At 39.7% G+C, this 21,508-nt stretch overlaps 2 protein-coding genes across 4 annotated transcripts in view; one reads left to right on the plus strand and one right to left on the minus strand.

The window, feature by feature from the left end:
• The first annotated feature begins 2,149 nt into the window (after positions 1-2,149).
• LOC143289952 (eukaryotic translation initiation factor 4E-like) lies at positions 2,150-15,384 on the plus strand. The gene is made up of 7 exons (XM_076599221.1): positions 2,150-2,228; positions 4,197-4,390; positions 4,622-4,685; positions 5,318-5,431; positions 6,621-6,760; positions 8,224-8,278; positions 8,719-15,384. The coding sequence occupies exons 1-7, from the start codon at positions 2,214-2,216 to the stop codon at positions 8,776-8,778; spliced, it is 642 nt and encodes a 213-aa protein (XP_076455336.1). The 5' UTR covers positions 2,150-2,213; the 3' UTR covers positions 8,779-15,384.
• A 730-nt stretch (positions 15,385-16,114) lies between these two features.
• Positions 16,115-21,508, minus strand: part of LOC143289961 (SPARC-like) — a 60,565-nt gene continuing 55,171 nt past the window's right edge. For all 3 annotated transcript variants that reach the window (XM_076599251.1, XM_076599234.1, XM_076599244.1), the window contains exons 7-10: positions 21,092-21,174; positions 19,537-19,655; positions 18,924-19,072; positions 16,115-17,965 (exon numbers count right to left, since the gene is read on the minus strand). In XM_076599251.1, coding sequence (XP_076455366.1) covers positions 17,907-17,965; positions 18,924-19,072; positions 19,537-19,655; positions 21,092-21,174 — 410 coding nt within the window. In that variant the 3' untranslated portion in view covers positions 16,115-17,906. The remainder of the gene's footprint in view (positions 17,966-18,923; positions 19,073-19,536; positions 19,656-21,091; positions 21,175-21,508) is intronic.

Genomic DNA, 21,508 nt, shown 5'->3' on the forward strand with positions numbered 1-21,508 from the left:
CTGCAGCTTTTTGATTCGCTTGTTTTACCTATATTATCATATGGATCCGATATTTGGTTCCCATGGGCTGAAACTAACTACCAATTCATTCAATACAGGAATGACAGATTTCTTTAGAAATTGTATTTCTTCGAATCATTCACATGAGCAAATGCATATAAAATTTTGCAAACTGCTTCTAGGGGTACATTCTAAAACAATGAATCTGCCAACTCTAGCAGAACTGGGCAGATTTCCAATTGGAATTCATATTGCATGCAGAGTTCTTGACCACTGGACTCATTCTGGATGCACATAATGATAGCCATATCAAAAAGGTCTATATGTTAATGATGAACCAACCAGACACAATAGAAAATCCCTGGATACAATTTGTAAAGAATATTCTTCACAATGTAGGATTAGGTCATGTTTGGAATAATCAGTCGACATTTAGTAACAGCAGACTTAAATTTACATTACGCCAACAACTAAGAAATAAATGTGTACAATTCTGGAAACAGAGAAAAACTGAATACAGCAGATTAGACTTCTACAACCAAATTAAAAGAAACGATTATCAAATTGAGAATTATCAAACTGATAAAATCGATCCTGCTCACAAACAAGCTCTTTGTCAACTCAGAATAAGCGCGCATTATTTAAACATCGAACGAGGAAGATATGCAAACATTCCCAGAGAAGAGAGGTGAAGTTGTTGAAGATGAATTACATTTCTTAGATATGTGTGTCTTATTTCATAATTTGCGAAACCATCTAATCACAACTATACAGCAGTATGATCATCAATCAAATGTGATCTCTAGAAAAATACGAAACAATATCCTAAAACCAAGTGATTTATTCACCTGCAATGACTGTCAAAAAACACTCACCAACTATGTATTTCAGTGCATGCATATTAGATGACCGTTTATTTCTTTGTTCCCTTTGTTTTTTGTTGTGTCTATTAATCCTTCAGGATTTTATGACAATAAATGAAGTCAAGTCAAGTCATGCACATGTGCATTGGGCCATATGCACATGCATGCATTGCACTCGTGCACTTGTGTGCATAGTCACACCAACATTGCCAGAAACCACCACTTTTTATCTTATCGTGCACCTGACATACACATATGCACACATGCTCTCACACATACATGCACACACAAACACACCAACAACCACTACTCATATGCTCTCACAAACCTACGCAAGGTGACTTCCCCACCATGCCCTTCCAGCCCACCTGCAATGCACATGGAAATATGTGTGCACACACACAGACACACACACACACAAATGCATGGATGCAAATGTACACACAGTTCTAGATAATATTCACTACTTTCATAGCACTTTAGTCTTACATTACAGCATCTTCAGTTGTAAGCTCAACGCTTTTTGAACTGCTGGACAAATCAGAATGGTTCTCAGTCAGCCCTTGACAGTGAAATCCTTGATTGTTTTTCTGGTGCAGTGGAATGTGTTGATTTTCAGCTCTATGCCCTGAAAATTGAGTATGACTGCCTACATGGCAGAGGTTAAAGTGGTCATACAACTTAGCTAATATATAATATAATCTTTTCCAAAGTTAAGTCAGTCAGTCTATCTATGATCTGTTTATCTGTCTGTCAAATGCTAGTAGTGGAGATATCAAATTCCAGTTCAATGACAGAACATAATCAGCCTGAACTGTGAAGCCAAAACTGAAAGGCTTCAGATGGTATGGGAAAGCCACAGGACAATGTGGACGGAATTAAAAGCTCTCTCTCTCTCTCTCTCTCTCTCTCTCTCTCTCTCTCTCTCTCTCTCACCGTTCATGCATGCATGCACACAATGATCTGGCATATATATCGAACACAAAATTGAAAAATGATTAGAAAATAATTACAGCCAAGCAAACATATCAGCAAATACATAGAAATAGAATGCAAATTATCTTGATAATTGATTGTATAAAGTTTGATGCCGATGGGCATCTGCTGTCATAGGTGTATGAGCGGTTCTCTGTTTGCGTGTTGTGATGCCTTTTCATCGCAGTGATCATTATCGACTTTTTTTTGTGTGGTGACATTCCAAACTAACGACTTTAGCCTATTATTTTAGTAGAACTTGGTTTATTTGGTTATGTTCTACTAATATGATGGAATTGTCACGTGATATACATATTGCGCAGACGAACGTGAGTCGACACTCGCTGAACAAACTGTTAAACGTGTATTGCAACCATGAACGAAACACCTGTAAGTAAACTTCACAATGAAGAATATTCCTGTAGCTACTTTTTGTAATAAATTGGACATTTTAATCGATAAGGCGAATAGTCCAGTTTCTTTGATTTGAAGAGTTAAATGTGTTCAACGGTTTTATTAAAATAAACAGACTGTCTCGAATTCAACTGAAATTCTGCGGCGGCAGGTCTGTCAGAATAGATTGAACGTCATTACCATGAACAGAGTTTGTGACCCATATCCAGTGGTATTCTGCTCCCATTTATTTGTGACCCATTTCCAGTGGTTTTCTGCTCCCATTTATTGGGTGGTTTTGTTCGTTTTGAAACATGTAAGTAGCCTAACGCATGTACTGAACACAGTGGATACATTCAGACTGCGAACACGCACCGGACAGCAACTGAGCAAAACATACAATCTGCCATGTCCAGAGTGTTTCAGTGAATTTAACATCTTTCAGCATGTCTTGTCTATTCATGTGGTAATCCCAGTACAGTGGAACAATCCACAATGTGAAAGGCGGGTGGTGGGTGTGGGGGTGTGGGTGTGGGTGTGCTTTAGTAAACTGATGCCGAAATATGGCCTAAGTTCAGCCAGGGGAACACGGGCCCCACCCAGCATCAGTTAAAAAACAAAAACAATAAAACTAAAACAAACAAACAAACAACAACAACAACAAAAAAGCTGTCCTGCAGCTCAGTGAACCTGAGGCTGGCAGCCAGGCCTCAGTCCTGGTCTTGAACGCCTGAGGAGAAGTAGTTGAAATGATGTCTGATATGTTTCCACAGGCGGATAGATAAAGGGAAGGAGTGCCTGTAGGAGTTGGTGTGGGAGTAGGGGACTTGTTTGACTTCGAGCTTTTATATCTGTGAGACCGCACATTTGTTACATATATGTTGTGCATGTTTGTGTGTGTGTGTGTGTGTGTGTGCACATGCGCGCGTGCGTGTGTGCTTATTTACACTTAATTACTTATTCATTAATTTTATCATTGTTTATATATTTTAATTTCATATGATTTGAAAAGTAATTTATTATTTATTTTCTAATTAATTTATTTAATTTGTTGTCTTTATTTACTTCTGTATCTTATTTTATTTCATTTCTTTTTATGTTCCCTCAGGTGCTGGGTTATGCTCCTGGTCAGGCATCTGCTTAGTAGATGTAGTGTATATGGACTTGTTTGAATGCAGTGTTGCCTCCTTCAGTAATATAACTGTCTTCTTTCATTTGATGTCCACTACCAACATAAGAGTTGACATGTGATATGTGTGTGTGAGGCAGGGGGTTTCCAGTGTAACATAAAGGAAGGTCAGGCACTATGGCTGTACTAGTGTACACGAGTCATAACTGCCTGAAGCAGCAGCTCCAAATGTTGGAGGGATGGGAGGGTAGGCTGGGCAAGAGGGAGGCGAGTGGTTCAGCAGGAGAGAGGGAGGTCTGAGGTAGTTGGATGGGGCTGAAACTGTGAAGGTAAAATTAGGGGGTGGTTATGGGGGAAGGATTTGGAGCATTACTTGATCTGAAGTCCTCTACAGAGGAAGACGATACTGTCTTTTGGTGGGATTGGTGGATTGTCTGTTTTGGTGGATTGGTCTGTAGGGTGTCATGATGGCAGATGGCTACCTTTCCAAGGCTGAGCTTGAACTAGTTGAAGATGAAGACTGTTGTTGGCCTCCTGCAATGTCACTGAGCGGGATCCATTTGGGCTGGGTGTAGGTCTGGTCCACACAGGATCTTTGGAGGGGGCGTTTCACCACCCAGCTGGCACACTGAAATGGTACTAACATAGTCATAGTCTTCATTTTGTTAGTTTTTTCTTTGTGGGCCCCCCTTTCTGCCATGTAAATTATTATTATTATTATTATAATTATTAGTTTATGCATTTTTGCTGTTTTGTTTTCAACTCAGAGGTGGCCTCAGTGGGTAATAAGAATGATTAGAATTGACAAGGTTGTTTAATTGATGTGGTCTGTGCAGGTGAATTCGATGGTGAACGGACATGATGAAGAAATGGAGCCAGAGGAGGCAGCAATGTCATCCCCAGCCAAGTGGATCAAGCATCCCCTCAATCACCAGTGGACCTTGTGGTACTTCAAGATGGACCGGAACAGGGACTGGTGTGAGAACAATATCATAGTCACCACCTTCGCTACAGTTGAAGACTTCTGGTGGTAAGTGCTCCTTTTTCCACCATTTGCATTTAATTCTATACATTTACAATGCTGAGAATAAGGGATGAGGAAACACTACCTCTGTAACATTGCAGGAAGAAAGAGAGAAAAACTTGTTTGGAAACATCAATTGGACAAGCTAAAAGGATTAGAAATATAAAGTATTGCTCTGTGCAGCTGTTTATATGATATTATTTTAGTATAAACAATTTTTTGAATTGTCCTTTTCAGTCTGGTCAACCATATCCAGAAAGCAAGCAAGCTCAACAGTGGTTGTGACTACTCAGTGTTTAAGGTAAGTGAATTGTGTACACTGCTGCACTGCAGCATTGTGTGTGGCTTATTTGAAACGTTTGGACTTGCAGATGTACCATGAGTCTACACAATAACCTTTATTCAAACAGGTTGCACAAGTCTGTCTTAGACCATATGAAAAAAGAATATTAATCCAGATACTTGCTTTATGTGTTGTATGACTGCCCCAGATTTTGTGAAGAGATATATTAAACAGTGCTGTGTGCAAAGAGCCTGAAGCATAGATCCTAACATTTGTATACAGTGTATTGAGATTTAATTAATGAATAATATATTTTTTTGATTGGTTTAACTCCCCTGACTGCATAAACATGGTTAAGTATCACTGTGTCAGTGTGGCATGAGTTTGAAAGGCAGTTATTTCTTTTTATGTACTAAAAATGGTGTAATTGAATTTGCTGAGCAAATATGTAATACAATCCCAAGAGGTAAAGTCCAGGTATAGAAAGGTGACTTGACACCCTGACCTGTAATCCTAGTCATCGTATCAGTAAGGAGTCAGCCCTTCACTGATGAGCAGCAGGCAAGGGGTTGATGCATCAGTGTCTGTGGTCCTGACTGCAAAGGGAAGAAATATGAAATTGGTGGTAATTCTGTGTGTGTGTTCCTCAGGATGGCATCCAGCCCATGTGGGAAGACCCGCAGAACAAGGAAGGGGGTCGCTGGCTGATCAACATGAACAAGAATCAGAGGCACACTGACCTGGACAATGTGTGGCTGGAAATGGTGAGCTGCATGTGGTCCTGTGCACTGTGGGTTCTGGTGGATAATAATAGTTAATACACACACACACACACACACACACACACACAATATATATATATATATATATATATATATATATATATATATATATATATATATATATATATATATATATATAGACACACATACACACACACACACACACATATGGAGTGATGGCCTAGAGGTAACGCGTCCGCCTAGGAAGCGAGAGAATCTGAGCGTGCTGGTTCAAATCACGGCTCAGCTGCCGATACTTTCTCCCCCTCCCCTAGACCTTGAGTGGTGGTCTGGACGCTAGTCATTCAGATGAGATGATAAACCGAGGTCCCGTGTGCAGCATGCACTTAGCGCACGTAAAAGAACCCACGGCAACAAACGGGCTGTCCCTGGCATAATTCTGTAGAAAAAATCCACTTTGATAGGAAAAACAAAAAAAGCTGCACACAGGAAAAAATACAAAAAAATGGGTGGCGCTGTAGTGAGCGACACGCTCTCCCTGGAGAGAGCAGCTCGAATTTCACACAGAGAAATCTGTTGTGATAAAAAGAAATACAAAAAAAAAAAAAAAAAAAAAAAAAAAAAAAATTTTTCACACATATGCATATATATATATATATATATATATATATATATATATTTTTTTTTTTTTTATATTTTTTATTTTTTTTTTTTAAGTATGCTTTGTATGTATTGTACCTAGTAAATACTATGCACTGTCTTGTTAGTTGTAATATTTCTCACTTGTTAAGCCAGTAGGATTTTCATGGATGTTTTGATGGATAGTATAATATAGTGTAACATATTCTTATTGGAACTATTGTATCGTAAAGCACTGAGCAAAATGTATTTGGCAGGCTGGGAAACTCTCAGTGGATCCACTAATTTCAGTGGAAGAGCAGTTGATTTCAGAGGAAAAAACAAAACAAAACCTCTTAAAAACCTCTTAAAAATAACTAATTGCCCCTGTACCCCACCAAGGGCCTAAGGCAGCCCCTGGGCCTTGGCAGATTTTCATAGGAAACTCTCCTTGACAATTCCCCAGCCTGATTTGGTTAGGTGCTAGATAAAGATATCATATTTTTGATTATTTTGATAATGATGATGATGGTGATTATTATTGTTTCTATTATTATTGTTTTTACATGTGCCTTTGTGGTGTGACCCACAGCTGCTGTGCCTGATCGGAGAGGCGTTTGACCCTTATGGGGAGGAGATCTGTGGCGCGGTGGTCAACATCCGGCCCAAGGGAGACAAGCTGGGAGTGTGGACCAAGGACTGCAACCACCAGGACGCCATCATGCATATCGGGTCAGTGGTGCTGACATCTGTTGGAGAGCTTTGATGAAGTCCTGTGCTTTTGTGCTGTGGTGGTTGTTTTGGGAAAGTCCCACACGAGGGTTTTTTTTGCACACAGTCATCATGGAAGTGTGGAAAAGTCTTTGGGGAAAATGAGAGAACCATATCCTGGGCTGGAAAAATCTTTAAAAAAACGAGATAATTGTTTTCAGGGTTGGAAAAATCTTTGGGAAAACAATATAACCATTCTCAGGGTTGGAAAAGTGTTAGAAAAATATTTATGACCATTTTTAGGGTTGGACAAGTCTTGGAATAATGATATGTATAATGATTTTCAGGGTTGGACAAGTCTTGAAAAATGAGATGTATAACGATTTTCAGGGTTGGAAAAGTCTTGGAAAAATGAGATTTACAACCATTTTCATATTGAAAAGTCTTGGAAAAATGAGATTTACAACCATGTTTGCAGCCCTCCTTAACTCACTCTGGACGAATAGTTCTCTCCCTTGCTTGCTTTTCCCTACAGACAACCCATTTGTTAGGGTTAGGAAAAAAATCACAAAAAATACAAAACATACAGTAACTGAGTGAAACTCACTGTACTTGACCCATTGATCCCTCACCTCGTGTTGTGTAAACATCCCCCCCCTCCTTCTTCACTGCTCTCAGAAGCTGAATTACTATCAGTACCTACTTGCTGGTTGCTTTCTTCACTGCAGATACTTTATTCAACATCTTCATCATCCTCGTCGATGTCAAAACCTTCAGTTTGAAGCATTTCAGTCACTTCAGCAGTGGTAAAAACTGCTGTCATGATATAGTTTGATCCAAAAATTTCCACTTGTATTGCCTGAGACGTCATTTTCGATACGTATGCAGATTAGCTTGTCATGTGGGGTCGTGAACTCGCTGGCTCGCTGTGGAGTGTGTTGTTACGGAATCTCATGAAGAAACTTTCCATTTAATTACACATACTTAACCGTGACCCAACTAGTGCAGACTCGGGCAGGGGTCTGACATTCCTGTCCTGTGCAAACTACAATCCGCCTATGCGGAGAAAACGAAAGCAACTACGGCCAATAACCTCCCGGAAGTAGGTAACCTCCCCTTTGTCCCACAAGCTAGCGCCCTCTTTTTCTGGCAGCCATCAAGAAAATTTCTTGATTGTTATGCTACGCCATGAGGAAAACATGGAAAAAATTTTGATTGTCGAAACCGCTTTAGTGTTCCGTCGTTCGGAATGCTACCTTACGTCAGGAACACTATAGCGTTCCATTGTCCGGAGTGAGTTAAAAAGTTATATATATCATCTTGCTGGCCTTGTCTTGAGGGGGTTACAGAGGGTGAGGTCACACAGAATGAGGTGCTGTGTTCATGTGTAGGTGTGTTTGCATTTGACTCAGGTGGCGTACATTGATAATAAAGGACAGATGATCTGTGCCTTATTTAAAAAAAAAAACTTTTGTTTTTTTCAGGCGGACTTTGCGAGATCGTTTGAATGTACCGAAGAGCTGCACTATAGGATACCAGGTAACTGAAAGTGTGGAGACGGGAGTTGTCTTTTGTTGCATTGACCAGTTGTGTGGTGATTTGGTGATTTGACTGTTATATCTGATACCTTTTTTGGGCTTAAAACTGAAAATATTGTTGCTTTGAACAATTCACAATTGACACATAATATATTCACAAGCAGCAATAGTTTTCTGGAGTGGTGTTGGGGGCAGGGGAGTGGCAAAGCCTTAGAATAGCTGTTGACTGTTCATTGTGGTTTTTTTTTCTTTCTTTTTATTCATTGTGTTTTTGTTTTTTTCCCATTGATATAACTTATAAATCTGGTTTGAGCATTTTTTGCACCTAAATGAAGCCATTGGGGGCAAGTTTGAAATATCAGTTACTAAACTTGCCCTTGTTGGATTACGCATGGAACATTTGATCAGGTCACCATCACTGTTGATTCTCTCTCTCCACAGGCTCACAATGACAACTGTGTGAAGACGGGCTCAGCGGTGAAGAACCGGTACCAGGTGTGAAGGCCTGCGAGTTCAGGTCAGTGGCCGACGATGTGTCATTCTGGGCCTGGACTTGTTCCTGAGATTGGTTGTTTACCCCATCCAGCTTCCATCGTCATGTGTGGCCTGCCAAGATTTGCAAGACCTTGTGGACTGTTGTAGACAGCAAGATATTGTGGACTGTATAAGACCTTGTCGACTGCAAGATTTTGTGGACTGTCAACATTGTTGTCAACTGCAAGACATTTTTGTTGACTGCAGTGTGGAGTGCAAGATGTTATCAACTGCGATGTGTACTGCAAAAATATTAACTGCAATGTGGACTGCAAGACATTGTTGTCAACTGCAAGACCTTGTTATTGTTGATGACTGCAAGACTTTGTGGCTGTGAAGAAACTGTTGGACTGTTCAGCAGTAGTGGCTGTAGTTTGTGTTTTAGAGTTCAGCAATTGCTGTCACCAGCAGTGCTGAGTGAGTAAAGTACTTCAGTTCATTATTGTCATAGTTTAGATAATATTTGGTGTCATAATTTTGAACTGGTATGATTAGCATTTGTCATCATAATTTTGAACCAGTATGAACAGTAGGTGTTGGTACAGCCCATGCTCTACCTCGTCCTCTTTTGGAGAGGCCAATACAGTCCTAGTCATTTTTGGTTCATATAACTTGTACATTTTTTGGTTTTGCTTTGTTCAGTCATTGCGCATGTTTTGAAGACGTTTTCCCTCTTCATACTTGAACATCAGAACTGTATGCAAGCTACTGAGCGTTTGATTTTTGGCTCATGATGTGTGTACACAAAAATAAGTTTATGTAACAACCATTTTTTTGGTTGTCCGTGTGTGCTTGTCTGTGATAAACTTTAAAGTTAAATTTTTTTCCTCTGTTTTTGTGTGTATGTGTGTGTGTGTATGAGTTTGTTTTTTCTGCGTGTCATTATTATCTCTTATGTATTTCATTTTCCATGTATGTACTTAACGCAGTGACATTGCTTACATATAGTGACAAAATTTTAGAAATAAGGGAAAATAGAATGACTGTGACAAAGACGGCAGGGTTTAGCTCTATTCTTGCTGACCTAACCACTCTTACCTGCTAGTACTGTGTTCCTGAGGATCTGGGTTCAAATCCATGCCCCGCCCTTTCTCCCAAGTTTGAGCATCTAGTCATTCAGATGGGGTGATAAACCGAGGTGTCATATGCAGCACGCACTTGGCACACTGAAAAAGAACCCATGTCGACATAAGTGTTGTCCTCTGGCAAAATTCTGTTGAAGAAATCCACTTTGATAGGTACACAAATAAATTATGTGCACACACTCAAGGCCTGACTACCGCAGTGGGTTATGCTGCTGGTCAGGCATTTGCCTTACAGATGTTGTGCAGCCGTAATGGATTTGTCTGAAGCCAGTGATGCCTCCTTCAGATACTGAACTAATTTCGGTGCCTCTCTAAACCTTGACAGTCTGCTTTCCCTGCTGCAAGGTACATGGCTATTTTTTGCACTGAGACACAGCTGAAACTGCTTTTCCTGTACGTACCTGGTTCCTTATTGGTGATTTTACAGTTTCGGAAATTGAAAAAGAAAGAACATTGTTTTTCAAGGCCTTGTTTAACAAAAAAAAAACCCTGTAGTTTGAACTAATGCACAAAGCTGAGAAGACATTTTGAAATTTAAAAATTTGTTGCAAGAAAAAGATCTGACTCTGGTATTTTCTGCCAAGCAAAATTTTGCAATATGTGTCATGTTCATCAGAGTTTAAAACATGGAGTTTTTGAAATTACCCTTATGCAACTGAGCTTTAAATGTAGAAAGTTTTTGAAAAGTATGTTTTTGTTTTAGGTTTTGTTTTGTTTTCATTATTTGATTTGGTTTTGTTTTGTGGGATTTTGTTTGTTTTCAAATGTCTTCAGAGGAAGTAATACCGGAGTTACAAGACTTTGTTTCTTGGTGTTTTTTTACTCCTCCAAAAATCAGATACATTATTGAATCTAATTTTTTTTTTTTTTACTTTTTGAGTTTTTTTCCTTGGACCTCTGCTCCCATATCTGGAAGGTTTGTGAATCTCTGGTGCTAGCTTGTTGCAATATACGGAGCAGCTGTACTGGTCTCATCCTGTGATGAACCACTATTTGTTATTTATTAGCACTTTGTCCATGCGTGTGTGTGTGTGTGTGTGTGTGTGTGTGTGTGTGAGAGAGAGAGAGAGTGTGTGCATGTGTGAGTGAGAAAGATAGTGTGTGCATGTGTGAGTGAGAAAGATAGTGTGTGCATGTATGCAAGTACATATTCTCTGTATTTGTGTGTGAGAAAAAGTTTGTGTGCAGGGCTTGGCATGAACTTTTTTCCACTTGCTCACTTGGGCAAGTCACCTGAAAATTCACTTGACCTGATAGATTTTACACTTGCCTAACTTTCTAAAACAAAGCTTACATGCACAATATGCAAGCACACATGCACACACACACACAGAAAGAAGCAGTCAAACCCATTTCTTTAACTAATGTTTGTTTTACTGGCTTTCTTGTTTTCGTCGTCGACTGTCAGCCATGGAAATTCTTCAGCCATTTCAGCTGAACACTGCATTCTATCTCCTCTTCGATAATTTTCTGCTGTTTCAGTTTTATCCCATCATCTACAGAGGTCTGTTCACTTGTAGAACCATGTTTTTTGCTTGAAGTGAAATGACACTACAGTTGGTGCTCTGTCATTTTGTGTTGTGTGATGTGATGGGTGGAAGACAATGTTGTAAGAAGAATTACCATTGGCTTTCCAAAAATAGTAACCAATGGCAAGTCACCTTTAAAAGCCACACAACATTTCTCTTTTTGCTGGTGACTACCTGCTGAAGTTAGACTGGAAACATCATGTGCTAGACCAACAGGGTAACTGATGATAGGTATCTTGAGTGTGACCAGTATTTTTGAAAACACAACATGTTTGTTTTGAAAAATGTCACTTGCCCTGTTAGGCAAGTTCAGTGAGGACATTACTTGCCCAAAATGCTGATCTACTTGCCTAGGGCAGTCGGGCAACCGTTACTGTTGAGCCCTGGTTGTGTGTGTGTGTGTCTGTGTGCCTGCGTGCAGGTGAGTATGATCTGTGTGTGTGTTTGTGTGTGTGTGTTTTGTTTTCTTAAAGGTGCTAAACCTTAATTCTCCAAAACTTTGTTACTCTGAAATGATGGTGGTAGTTTTTTGTTGTTGTTTTTTCAAAATGGTTGCAGTGTAACTAGTTTGTGCACCGACCAACAAGTCATTGCCCATTTGGCGTAAACCTTAGCTTTTTTTCCCCTGTGAAATTGTAGGGGTGCCACACCAGATTCCTTCAGGTGTGGTGGATGTGTGTCAGAGCCTGGGTCTCTGCAATTGGTGATAAAATGAACATATTATGAAAAATCCTGAACTGAAACAGACAGTTACCCTGCAGCTGGAACTTGTGTATCATATGTTTGTGTATATGTGTGTGTGGATATATATATATATATATATATATATATTTTTTTTTTTTTTTGTTTCTGTATAAACTTACAACTGGTCTTTGGCATGGTTTCTTTGTACATGAAAGTGTTTGAGGAGTATGTCTAGTTTGATCTTATTTTTTCTTATGTATGAGTTGTGCCTGCTTTTTTTTGTTGTTGTTGTTGTTGTTGTTGTTGAAATCTCCATATAGTTTAGTTTGCTTGGTGGGTTGCTGTCAAAATCAGGATCCAGTTATCAGTATGAACAAAACCATCCAATATTTTGTGTGATGAAGACCCAACTGTTAGTACAGCTTATAGCAGACCCAGCTGTGAACTAGAATAATAATAATGGATACTTATACAGCACACTATCCAGAAATCTGCTCTAGGTGCTCTACAAAAACGCTTTTGATAACATAAAACATTATATCTATGTTGCATACACACACCAAAATGTGACCACACACACACACATACGCGCGCGCGCGCGCACGCACGCACACACACACACACACACACACACTGCATACATACATTTTAACATACATATGTATCTAACAGCTACCCTAACACATAGGCAGGCACAAACTTACATAGACACACGCACACACAATACACATTCATATACATGCATGTAGTTGTGGACCTGCCACAATTGAACTTATTGCTGAGGGAAAAGGTGAGTTTTGAGACGAGATTTAAAAGATGCGAGGGAATCAGAATGACGGAGGTTATCAGGGAGCTTGTTCCACGTCTTTGGCGATTGAAAAGAAAACGATCTGTGTCCATAGGTCTTACTTCTGACGTGAGGTATCCTGAGAAGTCGAGTATCAGAGGAAGAACGGAGCTGGCGAGACGGGGTATAGATATGGATGAGTTCAGAAAGATATTTGGGGCCAGATCCGTTGACTGCAGAAAAGGTCAGAGTGGATAGCTTATAGTCTATTCGATCAGAAACAGGCAACCAGTGGAGAGACTGAAGGAGAGGAGAAACATGGTCAAATTTAGAAGCTCTGCAAATGAGTCTGGCAGCGTTATTCTGAATTCTTTGGAGTCTGTCTAACAGGTATTTGGGAAGTGGTTTCTCTACAGCAATAGGAATTTGTTCACAGCTTATCTGCTTTGTAAAGGACTTTGAATCTCAAGCAAGGCGGCAAGATTGCACTGGCTCTAAGTGCCGTAGCCTTGGGAACCTTCCGACCATCGACTGTGCTAAAACCCTCTTGCCTGAAAGAGTGGGGATATAGCTTGGCCATAACACTCTCCACAATAAACAAAGTCTGGCCCAGATAATTGGAGGTGGGGGTGGGGAGCACTAGTTGCCTCCACTGCTGTTCTGAGGGTCATTGTCAGACAAGACTGACTTTCAGTCATGCATGATCAGAATTCAGATGACAGATATACCTTGAGTGATGTGTCACTCTCATCAGTGGTGTGACAAGGAAAGAAAGGAGAGATGAGAAAGAAGGGAGGTGGTGTTGGAAAAGTGACTCAAGGCAGGTCAGACCTTTTGCTGGCATCAGTCAGTTTCAGTTCCTAATGCAGGCTGCAGTTTTACTACTAGGGGCTGGTTATGACATGTGTTCTTTGTGTCACCCCCACCCCAAACATCTCTCCCCCCACAGCCCCCCCCACCCCCCTTAATTTCAATTTCTGTGTGATTTTTTTTTCCATTCCCACTTCAGAACATTCATCACATGGTTGTCACCAGACTGATTTGACCACAGTGTTCAGTACTCCATGTACACAGAATCTTGCTTCTGTTCCATTTTGGTATTATTCCCAACAGGCTATATTGTTAGTCTCAAATTTTATGTACACTCGTTATTGTTTTGATTTTCAGTCTTCCCCTACAAAAGAAACAAGTCTTTAAGTTCAAGGAAGTATTTCTAAACCACAGTCATGCATTTGAGAAAAAATAATCCTGTGTGAGATATTGAATGTTGTTCATTCTTTTGTTTGAAAGTCAGTCAGGCTTTTTTTTGGTTAATATTGGAAATTTGATAAATCATGTTGTGTAGAGGACAGAATCCTGATAGACAAATGTCCTGATATGGCCCTGTGCAGTCAGCTGGACTGCAAGCAACAGTGTCTGGTTGACAGGTTTTTTGTGTTTTTCATGTGTGTTTTGATGTTAAAACAAACAAACAAAAAAAAGCAAAAAACAGTTGATGCCTGCAGTTGAAACTTTTGGCTTTATGTAATTGTACACCACTAATAAGTTGGTTTGCAATATTTGAATTCTAGTCAGGGGAAGTAACAGAGTGCTAAAGACAACCCAGCACATTGAAAAGAACCTCTTTTGTTGTTGAATAAGCAAGCATGAGATCATGACACTGTAGTCTGGAATCATACTTTACTTTAGAACTGTTTCTGGAGTGGAACATTATAAACTGTTTTATGAATAATACTAGAGAGCCTGCAGGTATTGCTAACTTCTGGCAGATAGGGCAACAGCATGTTGGTGGGTATGTATTGGTTGTATTCTTGGTGAAAGCATTTAACTGGGGTCTGTGGTTATTGCACTGATGATGATCATTTTTTTCCCGCTCTTGTGTTCAGCGCTGTTTGAAAGTGTTCAGCATGTCCACTTCAGGGAGTGAATAATTCCAATGAGATGGTGAGAAAGAATCTTTGTTATGTTAGATGTATTAAAATATCCACAGCACCAGTCTGTTAAAAAAAAAAAATGTTGGCTGTGATTACGTCTGGAGGAGTATGGTGGAATGATGGTTGGAACAGTTTCTGATGGCTTTTGACCAGTGCATGTCGATAATAATGACTGTGTGTTCATAATGTGAAAGTAATTTATGAATAATGTTCTGTGTGTATGTGCCATCCATCCATCCTCTGTCTTGTTTATCACAGACAGTGAAATGATGCTTTTTGAGGGGTTGGGAGCGGAGGAAAAGAAGTGTTTATGTAACAAACATACAGTCCAGGTGACATAGTTCCATTGATATTATTCATTCCATTCTTTTGTCTTGCAATACCGTATGTTATTGCTGTTGTCCATGAATGTAATGAATGTGGACATTGCAGTACAGACAGTGATACTTCACATATCCATTGGGAATTATTTGTTCTTTTGCTGTTTGTGGTGTGTTTTTGTAGTTTATTTTTGGAATGTTCAGAGAGCGAAATAAAGTTCAGTTTGCAATGAGTTTGGATAGAATGTTTTGTTCTTTTGTTGGTGTGGATGGTATAGTCATAAAGTTTTCTTTTGTTTGTTTGTTCTTATATAAGGCCAGGACTGAGGAAAACTACTGGTAGTCATACTTAAAAAAAAAAAAAGAAGAAAAAAAAAGTGCAGATACTTTACCATTCACACACGTACACAGCTCTCATTCAGAGGGATGAAAGATGAAACATGAAAATAAATGTAAGTAGAAAGCCAGACAAACTGTCATGTAGGAAGGGTGTGTGTGTTATTTTTTTTTAAAGACCGGCTTTCAGGCCAGAGGAAAGATATGAATACAGAGGTTTGATGAGGTGATAATGAACCTTAAAGTTCGAATGGCATTATTGGATCACAAGGAAGTAAACCAACCATAAAGTTCAAAACTGCTTTCTGCTTTTGTTTTGGATGTTTTATGCACTCTTGACAGAATATTATTTGTTACAAGAGTGGAGATAAAATTGCCCTCTAGTTGTACAGCCCAATGCTGAAAATGTACAAAATGTGTTAAAATGCAGATACATATAGACTTAACAAAAAACTAAGGACCACTTCACAAAGCAGGTGTGTTTTCACAAAACAAAAAGCAATAAAATGTAAAATTTCTTCCTCTCTCCTCTTCTTTCTCTCAAGACCAGATTTGAAAGAGATGAGTGCAGATTTTGACGACACTAGAGAGGGGGGTAATTTCAAATGTCACAGCAAACACAGAGTCATTGACAGCAACAAGATTTTATTTCGGCCAAGCTTTAAAATGCCAAACATTGACTTTCACACAGAAATAGAAGATGAAGACAGAGAGAGAGGGAGAGAGCCCACAAAACATCATACCATATTCAGGCATTCAAAGAGAAATAGAATCAGATACGGCAGTGACATGTAGCAATGACCATCTAAGTTCTTGCCCAGGCTGCAGGTCATCCGCAATAAGTGTTCATACATTTTGGTTTGCGTGGTGATGGCGTTGTGACTGACTGGTTCGCTGAACGGATTGTCTTCTTATCTCCCTTCCCTTCAACAATACCCTCCCTTGATTCTTTGCTTGGTATTTTCTGTCCCTTCCCAAACATATCTAGTTAGCTAAGTCAGTTTTCGACGTACTCTGTATAACTGCTGTCCCCATTAGAAAACATAAACGAAAATTGATCATTTCGTTGTTGAGAATAGCATTTGCATACCGTGGGACGGAAAAGGGAAATGTTGGTGATACGGAGAGTTATGAAACATGAAATACTGCCAGGTCTCAGCATATGTTGTAAACATTATATCAGTGGATCTTAAAAACACACAATCTGACAGTATTCAACACACAACACACGCTTAGTTCCTAATCAGCACATGAAAGAGAAATCAAATGAAAAACAGGACAACCGTGAAAAGAATTAAATTGACAATATTTCCCAAACACATCTTTCAGCACACAAACAGCGTATTTAAGAAACTGGGCTTTGAAATAGGTTAAAGAAAAAAAAAAAGCTGACATTATTCAGCACACGACATGTACATTCAGCTTCTAAACAGTGGGCTAAAGAAAAAAATCGGCTTTAAAACAGTTAAAAAAAAAAAAAAAAGCAATGACTATTGTAAAAAAAAAAAAAAGGAAACAAAGAAAGAAAAAAAGGAAAGAAAAAAAAGAGCAAAAAAAAGCAAAAAAAAAAAAAAAGCAAAAAAAAAAGCGATGACTACTGAAAGACTCACGTGTTATGCCGGTGCATCAGATTGTTTATAACCATATATATATGAACGTGAAACACACTATTCAAAATATAGTTTTCAAGTACACTAAAAGTATATATCTATGACAGTTTTTTTTTCACGATCACAAACATTCAACAGTGAAAAACAAAGTTTCTGAACAACACTACAGTTACTGATTAGTGCAGTTTGGCACTTGATGAAGTATTACACGAAGTTCGCTGTTGCAAGGGAGCACCACGTTTTGCCTACACACATCTCGCCTACGATATATTGTCCCACAATAGCGGCACATTAATTTCCGTCATTTCAGGGTCGTTTTGCCCTCGTATTCCTTTCGCCCACATTCTCATATATTCGTTTCGCTTGCACACTGACGCTGGTTTCACCAACAGGCGACTTCCTGCTCGCATTTCCAATTTAATTCATTTCAATTCAATAACACTTTATTGATCCACTTGGAAATTAACGTGTTAAATAATAATCAACATGTCCTGATATACTGAACGAGTTTTCAGCTGCCACATCAGGATTCAGCGAGGCATTTTGCGCATCATTTCAAAACTGTGCGCGACCTGACAAGGAAAATGCTCAGGTTGATCACTGGATGTCAGTTATGCATGGGTCAGAAAACATGGAGACCACCAACAACAACAATTCACCGACGAAACGAACGCCTGGAAAGGATTAAAACTGCCTTTGTACACGGGCAAAAGGCTGATGGAAAAGCCGGACGCATGTCAGGCGAAATGCAGGTAGGGAAAACATGGCGCACCACGCCACAACAGCACTGTGCCGCTACAGTCCTCCTGTCTACTTCTTCTCTCGGCCAGCAGCCTTCCTCACGTTCTTGCATTCGTCGCGGATTTTGCCTGCAACACACACACACACACACACACACACACACACACACACACACACACACACACACACACACGAACCCCCCCCCCCACACACACACACACACACACGCACACGCACACACACACACACACACACACACACACACACTGAAATTAATCACATCGGAGGATAGGTTCGTCATTTGTGTCAAGACCAGTATTCACCTGACATTGGGAATGCCATGGATTGCTGATATAAGTGGAGTGATGGCCTAGATGTAACGCGTCCGCCTAGGAAGCGAGATAATCTGAGCGCGCTGGTTCGAATCACGGTACAGTCGCCAATATTTTCTCCCCATCCACTAGACCTAGAGTGGTGGTCTGGACGCTAGTAATTCTGATGAGGCGATAAACCGAGGTCCCGTGTGCAACATGCATTTAGTGCACGTAAAAGAATCCGCGGCAACAAAAAGGTTGTCCCTGACAAAATTCTGTAGAAAAATCCACTTCGATAGGAAAAAAAATGAAATTGAAGGCAGAAAAAAAATACAAAGTGTAGCGACGCGCTCTCCCTGGAGAGAGCAGCCCGAATTTCACACAGAGAAATAAGTTGTGACGAAAAGAGCAATACAAATACAAATACCAATTATCTTCAAGTCTTCATACAAAGAAGAAGAAGAAATGATATAATACATTGTACAGCCTAAAATAAGAGTTTTCAAAAAGAGGAATCACATGTGTAATAATTTATTTTAACATCATCGGGTTGAAAAAAAGAAGGAAACTTCGGTTGCTGTCAGATCAGAATCTTCGGGATCGATATTTACAGTTTTCAGCACTAATACTTATGAATTATATGTCGAGTGGTATTGGCTACACTGATCTGAAAATAGATTAGTCTTTGGGTTAAATCATTATCAGCAACAAAGATGAGACAACTCAGGGCGACATGACAAGAAGCCAGGCAAAGGGAGAGCAGTGAGCGTACCCTCCTCCAGCCCCAGACAGCGGCCCCACTCCCACAGGGTGATCTGGCCGTCAGAGTCCGTGTCACAGTGGTCCAGGAAAGGCAGCAGGCAGTGCTCCAGGGCCTTCAGGGACTGGATGGTGAACAGCAGCTCGCGCCGCGTCACGAACCTGCACGTGCAACACGGCCAATTCCATTATGATGATGATAATGACGTGTCACATTTAATGATGATCATCATCATGATGACCCCCCTCTAGCTCCCCCTCCCGCCCCTCCACACACACCCCCCCCCCAAAAAAAAAAGAAGAAAAAAAAAGAAAAAGAAAAAAAGAATGATAATGACAATGATAGAATTTATACAGCGCTGAATCTTGTGCAGAGACGCTGAGAGCAACAAAAGCAACAACCGCAATAATAATAATAATCATCATCATCATCATCTCATGATCATCATCATTATCATCATCAGTCATAATGACTTAATTTCAGATACACAATCATATACAGAATTATTATTCTTGTTGCTAGAAGAAGAAGAAGACGACCAAGAAGAATAATAATAAGAAGACGACCAAGAAAAAGAAGAAGAAGAAGAAGAAGACCAAGAAGAAGGAGGAGTAGAAGAAATGACCTGTCATAAGGGTCGACGTCCAGGTCGCAGAACTTCCAGATGACGGCGTGTGAGTGGTTGGCTTCCTTACGGGCCTCCTCCAGCATGTCAAGGTAATCCGGGATCTTGGCTCTCTGCGCCTGCACAGAGCGGGCAGATAGAACACAGGTCAGTCACTGAACAAGGAGACCCGAAGGGAAATTAAGGATTTTGTGAATTAAGGACAGGAGATGTTGGATATGACAATAATAAATGTACAAATTTATAAATCGCTAAATCTTGTGCGGAAACAAAGCGTTTTCACACCCAACTGTTACCTGCAAGAACAGCTCGGAAACAAACAAGGAATGAAAGATAAAACTAATGAATACATTTAGATAGACGGCTGGTGAAGCTATCTATTATGCACTGGCAGTTTCTTTCATATTCTATATCATGTTTCAAACGGAAAAGGTCCATTTTGATGTGATTTTGTGACCATAGCAGGCATCATTTTTGACTCACTTGTGTAAACAAAGTGAGTCTATGTTTTAACCTGGTGTTCGGTTGTCTGTGTGTGTATGTGTGTCCGTGTGTCTGTGTGTCCGTGGTAAACTTTAACATTGACATTTTCTCTGCAAATACTTTGTCAGTTGACACCAAATTTGGCATAATAATAGGAAAAATTCAGTTCTTTCCAGTCATCTTGTTTAAAACAATATTGCACCTCTGGGATGGGCACAAAAAAAGAAAAAAAGAAGCCTAATTATATGATAACTGCATTTACTGTTATATTTATATTTTTTGTATTCTCTAAACTTGGCACTTTGACCTCTTATTCTGACACAACAACAAGAGGAGTCATTATTATAATTTTTTGTTCAAACAGGAACTTCTTTTGCTAAGCATGGAATTTTTTATTTATTTTGCAAACGTTTTGGTGCAGATAGTAAAGAAGGGAAATTACTCTGTAATTAATGCTAGGGGACTTAATTTATCACAAGTGAGTCTTGAAGGCCTTGCCTCTCTTGTCATTGTTTAATTTCGAGCATCATGTCATGAAGAGAGCATAATTATTGCGTTATGTTATCCACTTTCTTTTCAGCACTGAAACACAACTATGATTATGAAACAAATGAACGAGAACAAAGAAAACAAAACCACCTCCCAACCAAACAAGATAATTATTACTGCCTGCTGATCGTAAACCAGAAGTGGTCAATGAATGAAGAGAAACAAGAGATGTATGACTTTTTCAACTCCTTGTTAAATAGTCCAGTTGGTTCGCTGTTATAGTTGTTAGGTTTTCATTTGAAAAATGTTATATTGTTATAGTTCTTTTTTTTTTTTAACAAAACTTAAATCAATCATTTTCTATATGTAACACACACACACACACACACACACTTTCACTTACTCGCATGCGTACACAGTAATCCCCCCCCCCCCACCTCCCCCTCCTCCCACTCGATTTTTGTTCTACCCTCGTCTAATATCACTTACAGTGAAAAGACGTTAAACTAAAGAACGAACGAAACAAGAGATGCTCAATGTAAACAGCCCCAACCAGCCTCAGGTCAGTGGCAGTGAAGCTCACCATCTGTTGCATGACCACGTACAGCCACTCCCTCATCCTGCCCGGGAACAGGCCGAACTCCCGCTCCGTGCATGGCGTCAGCTCTGTGCAAACAGCACACACACAACACACATATAATATACACAGCTCACTGGTCAGCACGTGACCACAGTGTGGCAATCACGTGACCAAGTCCAACTGGGCTTGGTTTTGTACACACATAGTTATAAAGGTTAAAGATGAGTTTTCCAGAAGTTTTCAAGACGTATTCATATTTATACTGGTTTAAGAAGAGTTTTCTACATGTATCAACACTTATACTGGTTTAGAAAGAATTTTCTACATCAATATATATGTATATATAATGGTTTAAGAAGAGTTTTCTACATAAATCCACATTCATACTGGTTTAAATAGTTTTCTACATCCATATTGATA

This window comes from Babylonia areolata, chromosome 1 (genome assembly GCF_041734735.1).
Source record: "Babylonia areolata isolate BAREFJ2019XMU chromosome 1, ASM4173473v1, whole genome shotgun sequence".
NCBI classification, from domain to species: Eukaryota; Metazoa; Mollusca; class Gastropoda; order Neogastropoda; family Buccinidae; genus Babylonia; species Babylonia areolata.